General features: G+C 54.8%; 2 protein-coding genes across 4 annotated transcripts; one reads left to right on the top strand and one right to left on the bottom strand.

Moving 5' to 3' along the window:
- Positions 1-462: 462 nt before the first annotated feature.
- RAC3 (Rac family small GTPase 3) lies at positions 463-6,512 on the top strand. 3 transcript variants are annotated; one of them, XM_037402516.1, is made up of 6 exons: positions 1,088-1,231; positions 3,432-3,503; positions 3,781-3,898; positions 4,529-4,591; positions 5,117-5,276; positions 5,394-6,512. In XM_037402516.1, exons 1-6 carry the CDS (start codon positions 1,197-1,199, stop codon positions 5,522-5,524), a joined length of 579 nt encoding a protein of 192 aa, XP_037258413.1. In that variant the 5' UTR covers positions 1,088-1,196; the 3' UTR covers positions 5,525-6,512. The 3 variants fall into 3 exon arrangements, with proteins under 3 accessions (XP_037258431.1, XP_037258422.1, XP_037258413.1); XM_037402525.1 differs by lacking the exon at positions 3,432-3,503 and having other exon boundaries at positions 1,086-1,231; XM_037402534.1 differs by lacking the exons at positions 3,432-3,503; positions 3,781-3,898; positions 4,529-4,591; positions 5,117-5,276; positions 5,394-6,512 and adding an exon at positions 2,008-2,336 and having other exon boundaries at positions 463-1,231.
- Positions 6,505-10,202, bottom strand: DCXR (dicarbonyl and L-xylulose reductase). The gene is made up of 9 exons (XM_037402547.1): positions 10,016-10,202; positions 9,763-9,903; positions 9,598-9,695; positions 9,304-9,458; positions 8,163-8,205; positions 7,737-7,836; positions 7,508-7,572; positions 7,286-7,403; positions 6,505-6,801 (listed from the first exon to the last, which is right to left on the bottom strand). The coding sequence occupies exons 1-9, from the start codon at positions 10,185-10,187 to the stop codon at positions 6,698-6,700; spliced, it is 996 nt and encodes a 331-aa protein (XP_037258444.1). The 5' UTR covers positions 10,188-10,202; the 3' UTR covers positions 6,505-6,697.
- Positions 10,203-10,561: the final 359 nt, after the last annotated feature.

The raw sequence follows: 10,561 nt of genomic DNA, 5'->3' as shown, positions 1-10,561 counted from the left end.
GAGCAGACAGTGCCATTTTCTGGGCCTTACCCAGGAGAAGGTGCTTGTGACTCACCGCTGGGGAGCTGCTTCTCAGAGCGCAAAGGGGAGAAGGTGCTTCCTTTTCCCAGCACCACGAGTCCTCACGTGGCCTGAGAAAGGGAAGGGATGTGAAGGTCTGAATGGGGGGCAGCTGAGGCCTCTGTCAGGGCAGCACAATAAGAGCCTCCTGCTAGTTTCTCCAGTGAGAGTGTGGTGGGGGAGATGAACTTGTGGTACATGGTTTAAGAGGCAACTGGAAAATGAACTTTTGAGTGAACTGGTTGGTTTATGTTTGTGATTTTTCATACTGGGTTTTGCTCTGCTTTTTTAATAAAGAGCTGCTGCATTTTGCCGTAACACTGGGCTGTAAAAAGCTGGATGTTTGGCTTGGTGTAGAGGGAGGGCCTCCCGCTGCTTGCTCTCAGGAAGGTCCCGCGTCTGTCCTGGAACTGGGGGGTGGTTACAGGGGGGTGCGGCGTGTGGCTGCAGGTGGCGGCTCCGCGGCGACAGAGCCGGGGACCTGCGCGCAGTCACGGGGAGGAGGGAGCCGGTGCTGAGCGCGGCGGTCTGCGGGTGCTGGGCAGCAGGGGAGGGAAGAGCAAAGCCTGTTCCTCGCGACACGAGTTGTCGCTGTCCCTGGCGGAGCACCGGGAGAGGAGGCGGCACCCAAAAGCCTCCCGTGTGCAGGGTTTTGCTGCTGTATCTTCGCTGCTCAGCAGCTCGGGGCAGGTGAGATGCAGCCGGGTTTCGAAGCCTCGTCCTGGCGGGTGCGAGTTTCCGAGCAGCGCCGCGGTGCCGTCGCAGCGCGCCCAGCGGCCGGGCCCCGGAGCGGGCCGATGGCTGCTCGGGCCGGGAGGAGCAGGGGGGATTGGCTGCAGCGGGGAGGTGGGCAGGACGGCGCTACACTCGCGCTGCGCCTTTCCCTCCCAGCGCCCTTCGCGGGGGGTCCCGCCGGCCGCGGCCATGAGGCTGCCGTGGGGCTGCTGCGGCCCCCGGGGGCGGGCGCGGAGCCGGGCCGGCGGCAGACCCCGCCCGACGCCACGGTGGCCCCGCCCCCGCCGCAGGACTCGGCTGGGCTCGGCCGCGCTCGGCTGGGCTCGGCTTGGCTCGGCCCCGCCCCGCCCGCCAGGGCTGTCACTGCGGCGGAGTCGCGGCGGCGCCGCCATCGCGGGCAGATGCAGGCAATCAAGTGTGTGGTGGTGGGCGACGGGTGAGTGCGCGCGCGGCGGCCGCGGGGGGCGGCAGGGCGGCCCCGGGCTTCCGCGGGCCACACAAAGCGGGGCCGGGCCGGGCCGGGCCCAGCGGTGCGGCGGGGAGGGAGGGCGCGGCGCGGCCCCGCCCCGCGGCCCGGGGGACGAGCTCCGCCGGCGGGAGGCGCGGCCCGGCCCGGAGCGTCGCGGGGCTCAGGGGGGGCGGCGCTCGGCGGCGCCGCGGGGGCCCAGGCTGCGAGCCCTCACCGGCGGCGGGCGAGGAGCCGGGGTGGGCGGCTGTCGGGGCGGCGAGGCGAGGCCCGGCTGGCGCCGGCGACTCCTAGCAGAGGAGAGCCGGCCCGGGCCCGGGCGGGCTGTGGCGGCGGCCGGCGCGTCCCTCCCCCTCCTCAAGTTGGTAAACTCTGGGAACCGTCGCCGCTTCGTGGAGGCCGCGGCCTGCCCCCTTGCTGCCTGTGGTGCCCGTGCCCCGCTATTTTTCGTCATCCGAGTGTGGCCCTCTACAAAACCCTCCCTCAAAGCCTAGACGTTCGCAGGGTTCTCTTACATCTCCTTTTGTTGTTTGTGCTCTGAGTTGACACACGATGCTGTTTCTGGTTGCACCGTGTGCCTCTTGTCATCCTGTTTGCTGTCTGTAGGCTTTTCCTATGTGCCTTTTTCTGGGAACACGTCTGCATGCAAGATGCAGGCATGCAGTAGATTTATGATGCTTCGTAACTTCTAGCTTATCCTGTGTATTTTTCCTCACAATTCCTATTTGCTTTTCTGATTGCCACAGCAAGCACAGAGATGAGATTCAGAGAACTGAATGTGAAGCGGTCTTAGGCAGCAACTGGTCTTTCCATCTTCCCATGCTTGCCACCCCCTCAAGTACACATTTGGAGCAAGGCCTTCCAGGTGCTAGCCTGTGGGGGTACAGAGGGGAGCGGGAGAAAGAGCCACCCACCAAAACAGCACAGCCATACTGAGGAGGGGAGAGCAATGACTGGGAGCGCAGCATGTTGGAGATGGGCTTCGGCTGAACGTTTGCAGTCCGGTCTTTGGCTATAAGATCAAATTGACAGTGCAGAGGCTAAATGAACTCTGATACTGAAACACTGCTTCATAGATGTGTGTCTTTTTTGTGAATTGCGTGACTTCTGTGTTTGGTGGTAGGGGGATTGCTGATCAGGAGGAAAGTCGGTCTGGTCAGCGTGCGGTTCCTTGTACAACCTCCTTGTTCTCCAAAAGAGAGGATCTGGTCCAGGGGAAAAGCTGTGTGGATTACTATAGCGGTTCTCACTGTGCTTTGTATCAGTCAGCCTGGTGCAGTACTGCGGGGTCCCCTGGGGCCTCTTGCTTACTCCTGAAGTCTTTCCTTATGTCACTGTTACAGGCTTTGGTAGAGAGTACATATCTTTGGTGGCTATACAGCTTCCCTCAGGCACCTAACTGCTTGCCCTGACACTGGCACTTGCGATCTGTTTCTCTGGAAGGTTGTCTGCAGTTCGCAACTTTCACAGGGATAAAGAGGTTTTTTATGCTCCTCTGTTCTTATAACTAAGCTTTTCCCTTATGCTATAGGGCTAACTAAAGTTGATATGCTTACACCATTGCCAGGCAGGCCCAACCCCTGCCGGCTGCCAACACTGCACTGACCAATCCCACCTGCTTTCAGCAAAGCCCTGAGCTGGTATTTTGAGCGATCTACATTGATCACTTTCCAGACTGACAGTGGTCCATTTGAAAGTTCATTTTTGTTCATGGATACTTATTTTTCCACCTTTGTATTTATTGATGTTGAATTCCCATGTCTGAAGAAGCTTGAATAATTCCATGTCACTACGGTTTTTTGTCACCTCGTTGTTTACCCATTTTGCTAAGTTACTATGGATGTGTTGAGCCCAGCACAGAATCCTAACTTACTTTCTCTCTTTTGGTTCCTGGAACAGCTATATTTTGCCTGATGTTTTGCTGAGGCTGAGGCGGGGAGGGGGGCGGTGGTAGTGGGAGAGAGCAGGATCAGGTAAGTGCTCAGGCAGGGTGCACATTGTGAGTTTAGGCCTGGTTCCTGACAGCTGGAGGATTCCAGCCTGCTACAGGTTCATTTTCTCATGGGATAACTTTTCAGCTAATCGCTTTTTTGGGTGGGGGGACGAGTTTTACTGCCTCAGTGTTTCCTGCTGTACCCTTCTTTACACCTTTCGCTCTTATCCTCTGCAGAGCTGTAGGGAAGACCTGCTTGCTGATCAGTTACACCACAAATGCCTTTCCTGGAGAATACATCCCCACTGTGTGAGTAACAGCCTTGAGCTTCAGTTGCTTTTTGCTCTATGTATGTGTGTGTAAAAGCTGGTTTTATAGGTGAGGAGAAGGCTGTCCCAGATCAGACTGTGGACTTCACAGAGGAGAAGGATGCTAGTGGTATGGCTGTGTATGTGACCAGGGCAGACTGTTCCTACCGGAGCTGTGTGGCAGTGTCCTCTCCTGATTCACCACTCCATTGGATTTTGTATAAAGAGATGTGTGGGTCACAACAAGGCTGTCACTGATAGGGACTCTTCCTTGGCAGGTTTGATAACTATTCTGCCAATGTCATGGTAGATGGAAAGCCAGTGAACCTAGGCCTCTGGGATACAGCAGGGCAAGAGGATTATGACCGACTGCGGCCTCTTTCCTATCCACAGACGGTGAGTGCTGGGCTTGGACTGGCTTGTAACTGCTCCCTCTTGGAGACACGGAGGCTCCCAAGGACAGCCAGGCTTCTTTCCTTTGAGGAAAGTCTTAACTTCCTGCAGCTGCAGCCATTATTCTGGTTAAGAAGTGTCACAGCTGGATTTCTCCTAAGAGATGGTCCTGTTCTAGTCCCTGCTTCATAACAAGTGTTTGAACATGTATGTGTGCCATAGGGAGACTCAAGTGAAAGGAATGGTGTGGGGCTGCCATGCAGCCGAGCCATGTTCCATATTCCCATTCTCTCAGCAGCACAGCTTGCTGTTGGGCTGCACTAGCAGCATTTCCTTGGCTGTAGCAATTCTTACGTGGCCCCCCTACCAGGGGTGAAGCGTATAGCACTGTTAAGGTATTTGTGGTCGCAGGCTCTTCACATGCAGAGCCCCCAGTACTGTAAAAGAAGAAGTCATATGCTCAAAGTCTGTTCCTCCCTCCTCTGGTTTAGCACTGTTAATGGGGAAGAATTTAACAGCCACAGTCCTTGCTTGTGTGAGGAGGTTGACCTCTATAAGGCTCCCTCTCCACCCTCCCTCCATTATGTCTAGCTGTTTCTCTCTACACGGCTGACCCTCTTTTTTTCCGCACAGGATGTTTTCTTGATCTGCTTCTCCCTTGTGAGTCCAGCCTCCTTTGAGAATGTCAGAGCCAAGGTAAAGTATTCTCCTTCTGGATGAGAGTGGAAGGGAGGAACCAGTGAAGTCCCCTGCCCCACCCAGCACCACACCTACAAGCCCAAAATTTCTAGCAGTCCTGTTTTGATAAGGGAGGGTCATAGTCTGCAGGTTTTAAGAGGGGCCTACTTTTCATTCATGGCTTCTGTGGCCTATGTTTTTGCCTTTTTGAGTCTGCATCTTAAAGGAGGTAAGGTATGTCCTAGAAGCTAAAATACAGTTAAGGGAAGTGCTGTGTGCAGAGTTGGCTGGCACTGTCTGTCATGATTCCATGTCTCAGTGCCTTTATTATTACATAATAATATTACATATTAATATGTAATATAATTACATAATAATATGCTCATTCTGCAGAGCATACTCAGAACTGTAGGTGGAAGCCTCCTGTTTAGGTGTTGCCACCATGTCAGACAGTAGCAAAATCCTTGTTCCTGATAGTAAATGCATCCTCGTGGTTGCATCTACTGCTACAGCTACTTTTCTTACCACACCTCTCTGTTTCAGTGGTACCCTGAGGTCCGACACCATTGCCCAAATACACCTATCATCCTGGTTGGCACCAAGCTGGACTTAAGGGATGATAAGGACACCATTGAAAGGTTACGTGATAAGAAACTGGCCCCCATCACCTACCCTCAAGGTTTAGCCATGGCTCGGGAGATTGGTGAGTCTCATGTGCTGGCAGATCTCTATGGCATTGAGCTTTTTGTTTTGGAGTGGGTGAGGGACAGCGTGTCCTGGTAGTACCAGAGTGGTTGAGCTGGAGCTCTCTTTCCCCTAGGGTCGGTAAAGTACCTCGAGTGCTCTGCCCTGACACAGCGGGGCTTGAAGACGGTGTTTGATGAAGCCATCCGGGCTGTGCTCTGCCCACCGCCTGTGAAGAAGCCTGGCAAAAAGTGTACCGTGTTTTGAGGGCTGTGGCCTAGGTGCTGGCTCAGCATGTTGTCGTCCTCTGACAGATTGCATATTAGCTGGGTGTTTCTGGAGGGGGCTGGGATGTGTAGGGCCCTTCATCATGTACGAAGTCAGTGTTTTTTAAATGTCTCTTTGATTTAACGTCAGTGTTGATGTGAAGGGGCAGCGGGGGCAGGAGACTAGCTGGGGGCTGTGCAGCCCCCAGGGGAGGTACTATGGGGAAGGCAAGGTAGCTCCTTTGGGCAACAGGCTGTTTTGGCTCTCCTGAACTCAGAGCTGAAAGGGCTGAGACATTCATTCTGTCCTGGAAACACCTGGTTTCAACCTGCAGGTGAAACAGGTGGTGGAGATCCTTGTGGGAGTGGGGTGGGAGCTAGTATGAGTGGTGCTGAATGACAAGAGCCGTGGGAGACTGGTAGGGTCTCCTTGCCCAGCCTACTGTGGCTAATAGTAAACAAACTGGTGCTCTAGCAGATACGTGCCTGAGACTGTTAAAAGAAATCATAACCAGCCCCGGAAGGGGTGGAAGTAAGTGAGATACAAAGCTGAAGAACTAATCATTAGGTGCTTTACTGAGTACTAGCCAAATTCTGTGAGTGAAACAGCTCTGTGCAATCAATGTATTTGCCTTTTCGTGTGTGCAAACCCTAGGACAGCGTGGTGCTGCTCCCCCGCATCAGTCCTTAGCAGCGCCTCCCCCCTCCCCCCCAGATCCAGTCTCTGCAGAGCAGGGCTGTGGTTGTTGCCTCTGTTTTGTTTTTTTTCTACTAAAGACAGCAAAGGAAGCAATGAGGAGTCTGCTAACTTCTTCTTTCCCTTCCCACTTAAAGTGCAGGTGGGCTCTATAGATTTGGATGGAATAGGGAGAGCTTCTGAAGGGTTGTGGGGGGGGAACAGGGTTGGAAGAAAGACAGGTCCAATTTCTAATCATCATGTAGAGTGACGAGATAAAACCTTATTTGGTGCAATAAACATTCTCCATGACGGCGTATGTGAGCTTTATTACATAGCAGCCTTCTAAAGGTAATTTTCTGCCTCACTTCTCATACAGGTTCCAGCCCTGCTGTCCCTCTTCTCCAGCAGGACTGGGTCTGTGTCACTGTTTTCTATTGAGTTTACATCTATGCAGTACTAGTATGACAAGGCCAGGTGTGAAATACAGATGTCATCTTAGGAGACAAGAAATCCCCCATCAACCATCAGTGAGCTGCCAGTTGTCATAGCACTCTTATCACTCAGCAGGAAGAGAATGCTGTTCACCACATCATCCACCTCTGGAATCAAACACAGAGAACATCTAATGCACCCCTCAAATCATACTAGAAAAACAAGCATCCCCAAAGGTATGCCTTTGACCTCTATGTGTAATTGGAGCAGGGAAAAATCTCTGCCCCCAAACTCCGCTTGATGCAGTGCACAGGACAGTGTGGCTGGGAACTAGACATCAGAAAGTCCTTGTTGTGATCAAATGATACTTAGTTCACAGCAAGCACCTATGGTCCCCTCCCAGTCATATTTATGAACAGTACAGTAAGTGCATTTCAGTTGTCCTAAGATGAGAAGGCTGTAGAAGGGGGCAGATGAGGTTGACTTCTTCCCCTGTCCTCAACAAATCCCTTGGGAATTCAGTCACAGCCATTCAGCAGAGCTGTGACTGCCCACAAAAGCAGCAAGGTATTTGTGGCTGTGATGGCAGTTAGAGGTAAGGCTTGGATATGACGAAAGAGACCAGGCTGGCAACAAATTTACACCACTGACCTGCAAACTTTCCCAGTGGAATCCGATTAATCATGGCAGCAGATTTCTGAGGGTCACTCCAGTTAATTCTCCCCATGTCAGTCATAACCACTGTGGGGTTCACAGTGTTCACCCTAATCTGGGACCAAGAGCAGCAAACAATCTAACTAGACTGCTCTGAGAGGAAATGCACTCTAAGAGGTTCAGCTTTGATGCTTTTCTCTCTCTCAGCAAGAATCCTACCTTGTGGGGTCCCAGTTCCATTGCCATTACCTTGCTCAGCATATCCAAAGCACTTTTTGTGGAACCTTCAAGAGAAGGGAAGAACAGGAGGCATGTAAGTGCATAGCACCTGATCTGGAACGCACAGAAGTATTTCACTGCCCAGAACTGGCAGCTGGCAGCTTTGGTGGCTGTGGGTCTCTGGCTAGTCAAAAACAAGAGGAGCACTGCTAAAGCTACACATACTTACAGTAAACAGCATGATCCTGCAGAGCACGCTGAGATGCCTGGCTAGAGACGTTTACGATAGCACCTGGCACCCCGTGTGCAATCATCTGTCGAGCAACAATCTGGGGGGGACAGGGTGGGGAGCAAACAAACAAAAAAGGGATGCCAGAATCTTAATAGGAGAAATCATCATTTCATTCAGCAGGAATCTTGCTGGGGTGTTATGGTAGCCAAAAGATCAAAAACATCCAGAGGAGGTAAGTCCTCACTGCCTCCCACTTAGAAGAGTGAGTCAAAGCCAGAGAGCGGAGGGGCCGTACATACAAATTGTCAGGTTAACTCTGGATTGCAGTCCCTTTAGCCCCCACAGAGACACTTATCTCTGCTGTGCAGAACAATGCAGTCACTGGTGCTCGAGGAGACAACTGCAATGACAATTCTTCCTCACCTGGGAAATGTGAAGCACAGCTCCAAAATTCACATCAAAAGACCTACAAATAAATCAAATTTAAAAGTTACGGATGGTTGGAGGCCAGGCCAGAGAGCAGTTGTTTTGGAAGGCAGCAGAGGACAAGTGCTGCTGTTATCCTGGAAACACTGGTGATACTCTAGAATGTGGACAGAAACACCAAGCCAACTGGCTAGCAGGAATGGCTAGGCATGCTTTTGGCAATAAAAGCTAGTTTAGTGTGCAGGGGGGATTTGCAGGTGCACTCGTGTATCATCACATTTCTAGCAGGACTCTGTTCTTTAGCAGACTAACATAATTCCTCTATTAAACAGTAACCCCTGGGCCTTGGCCAGTGACTCTTCAGTCAATCAAACTTTTCATGCAGTTTTAAAGTAGCTGTAAGATAGGTAGAAGCAGCTTTTCTTCCTCTGCCACATCATCCTTCCTTCCTTGGTCAGGCTTTTACCTGCTAGTTCTGTGGAACAGCCTTAGTAGAATCCGTACATTTTACGTTCTAGTCACAAATGAATCCCTTATTATAGACCCACAACAGCCATTCTTGATGTAGGGTCAAAGCATGACCCACCTTCTCAGAGGAAGGAGACTCACCATATCCTGTATCCTAAAGTTTACCCCCTGAACTGGAACTACAGGTCTTCTGAGAGAAAAAAAAATATCATGTTGTTGCAGTAAGCAAATTTAATTTCCCACCGTGACAGTTTTTTACTGCCTTACCTGGCTTCATCTTCTCTATATCCGATTTGTCTGACAACGGTCTCTCAACTTAGCAGAGACCGAGTCGGGGCCAGATGGGGAGCCCGGTGTGAGGAGCAGCAAAAAGCCCCTCTGTGCTGTGGCGGCTGGGTGGCCTGTGCCCCTCACCTCTGCCCCACAGATGGGCAGGCTCTGGTTATGCCGTTACCGCAATGGCCAGCGCTGGGCGCGCTCTCCTGGGGCGGTGACAGGGTGAACAGGGCGCAGAGACCAGCACACAGCCGCGAGTGGAACGGTGGGCGCCGCTGCCCGCTCCCTTTCCTCTCCTGGGAGACCAGGTTTTGGGAGGCTCCGCCGCGGGCTCGGCGGCCACGGCTCTGCCAAGGCGCAGCAGCCCGCGCCTCTCCGCGGGCCGGGAACTCACCGCTGCAGGGCCGTCCGCGTCACCTCCAGGAAGGGCTGCAGCACGGCCACGGCCGCGTTGTTCACCAGCAGCTCGAAGGGCCCCGCCGCGCCCAGCGCCGCCGCCGTGGCCTCCCAGTCGGCCAGGTCCAGGCAGAGGGCCTCGATGCCGGGGAACTGCGGGGAGGGCGGCCTCCGTGGGGCGGGGCGCCGGAGGGGGCCCGGCTGAGGGTTACCGGGGGGGGGGGGGGGGGGAGGGAGGGGGCAGGGGAGGTCACTGCCGGGCGCCCCGGGGTCGGGCCGGGGCGGCCGGTACCTCTCGCACGAGGCTCTCCAGGTCCGCCGCGGTGCGGCTCAGCGCGGTGACGCGGGCCCCGGCCTTGCTCAGCGCCACGGCCACGGCGCGCCCGATCCCTGCGGGAAGACGGCGTCAGCCCCGGCCCCCCGGCCCGGCCCGGCCTGGTCCCCCCCGGCCGCCCACCTTTGCCGGCCCCAGTCACCAGGGCCCGGCGGCCGCGGAAGCTGAGGTGCGACTCCATGCTGCGGGCTGCGGGCTGGGCGGTGCCCGGGAGCGGGGCGGGCCTAGCGGCGGGGCCTGGGCGCTGCTCCTCGACTGAGACACCTGCCGGGAGGAGTGGGCTTGGGCCTCCCTGGGGGTCGCGGCGAGAAGCCGCCCCGGTTCCCCGGCCAGGGGCGGGCACGTAGAGGTTAATTTTCCGGGCTCCGAGTCTCACCGAAGGGCCGAAGCGGGAGGCCACGGCGACCTGGCTGTTCACCGCGGGGGGCAAGACCGGCCCTGGCGGCTGCTGGAGGCCCTGATGGCGACTGCTGGAGCCCGCCGGCCGCCCTGCTCCGTCGGTGCCTGGCACATCGGCAGCCGGCCCCGCCTGCTCGCGGCCCTGTCATCGCCCCAGCCACAGCGGCCATGCGCTGGAAGGCTCGACGGAACGGGGCAGGGGTAGCCCGGGGCCACCGGTAACGGCACTGCACAAGGCCAGGGCAGCCCCCTGCCAACAGGCCTGTCTGTGCTGCTACCCAGCCCAGCCCACTACTGCTTTTCCTAAATTTAAGAGCTTCTATGGCACATTTAGTAAGTGCAGAAACAGAAGTGCTAAGACAAGTTAACAACAATTAACTTACTCCTTATTTTAGTTCTTCTACTTCACTCTTAAGTCATCATCTGCAATGATCCATCACATCCATATTTGTTCCCCTGAACAGTAAAGTCATGTAACACATGTGGGTTTTGGCCATTTGGCATCACAACAGCCTGACAGGAA

This window comes from Falco rusticolus, chromosome 1, assembly GCF_015220075.1.
Source record: "Falco rusticolus isolate bFalRus1 chromosome 1, bFalRus1.pri, whole genome shotgun sequence".
NCBI classification, from domain to species: domain Eukaryota; kingdom Metazoa; phylum Chordata; class Aves; order Falconiformes; family Falconidae; genus Falco; species Falco rusticolus.
Note: the sequence above shows the minus strand (reverse complement) of the source record. Positions and strands in the feature narration are given on the sequence as shown.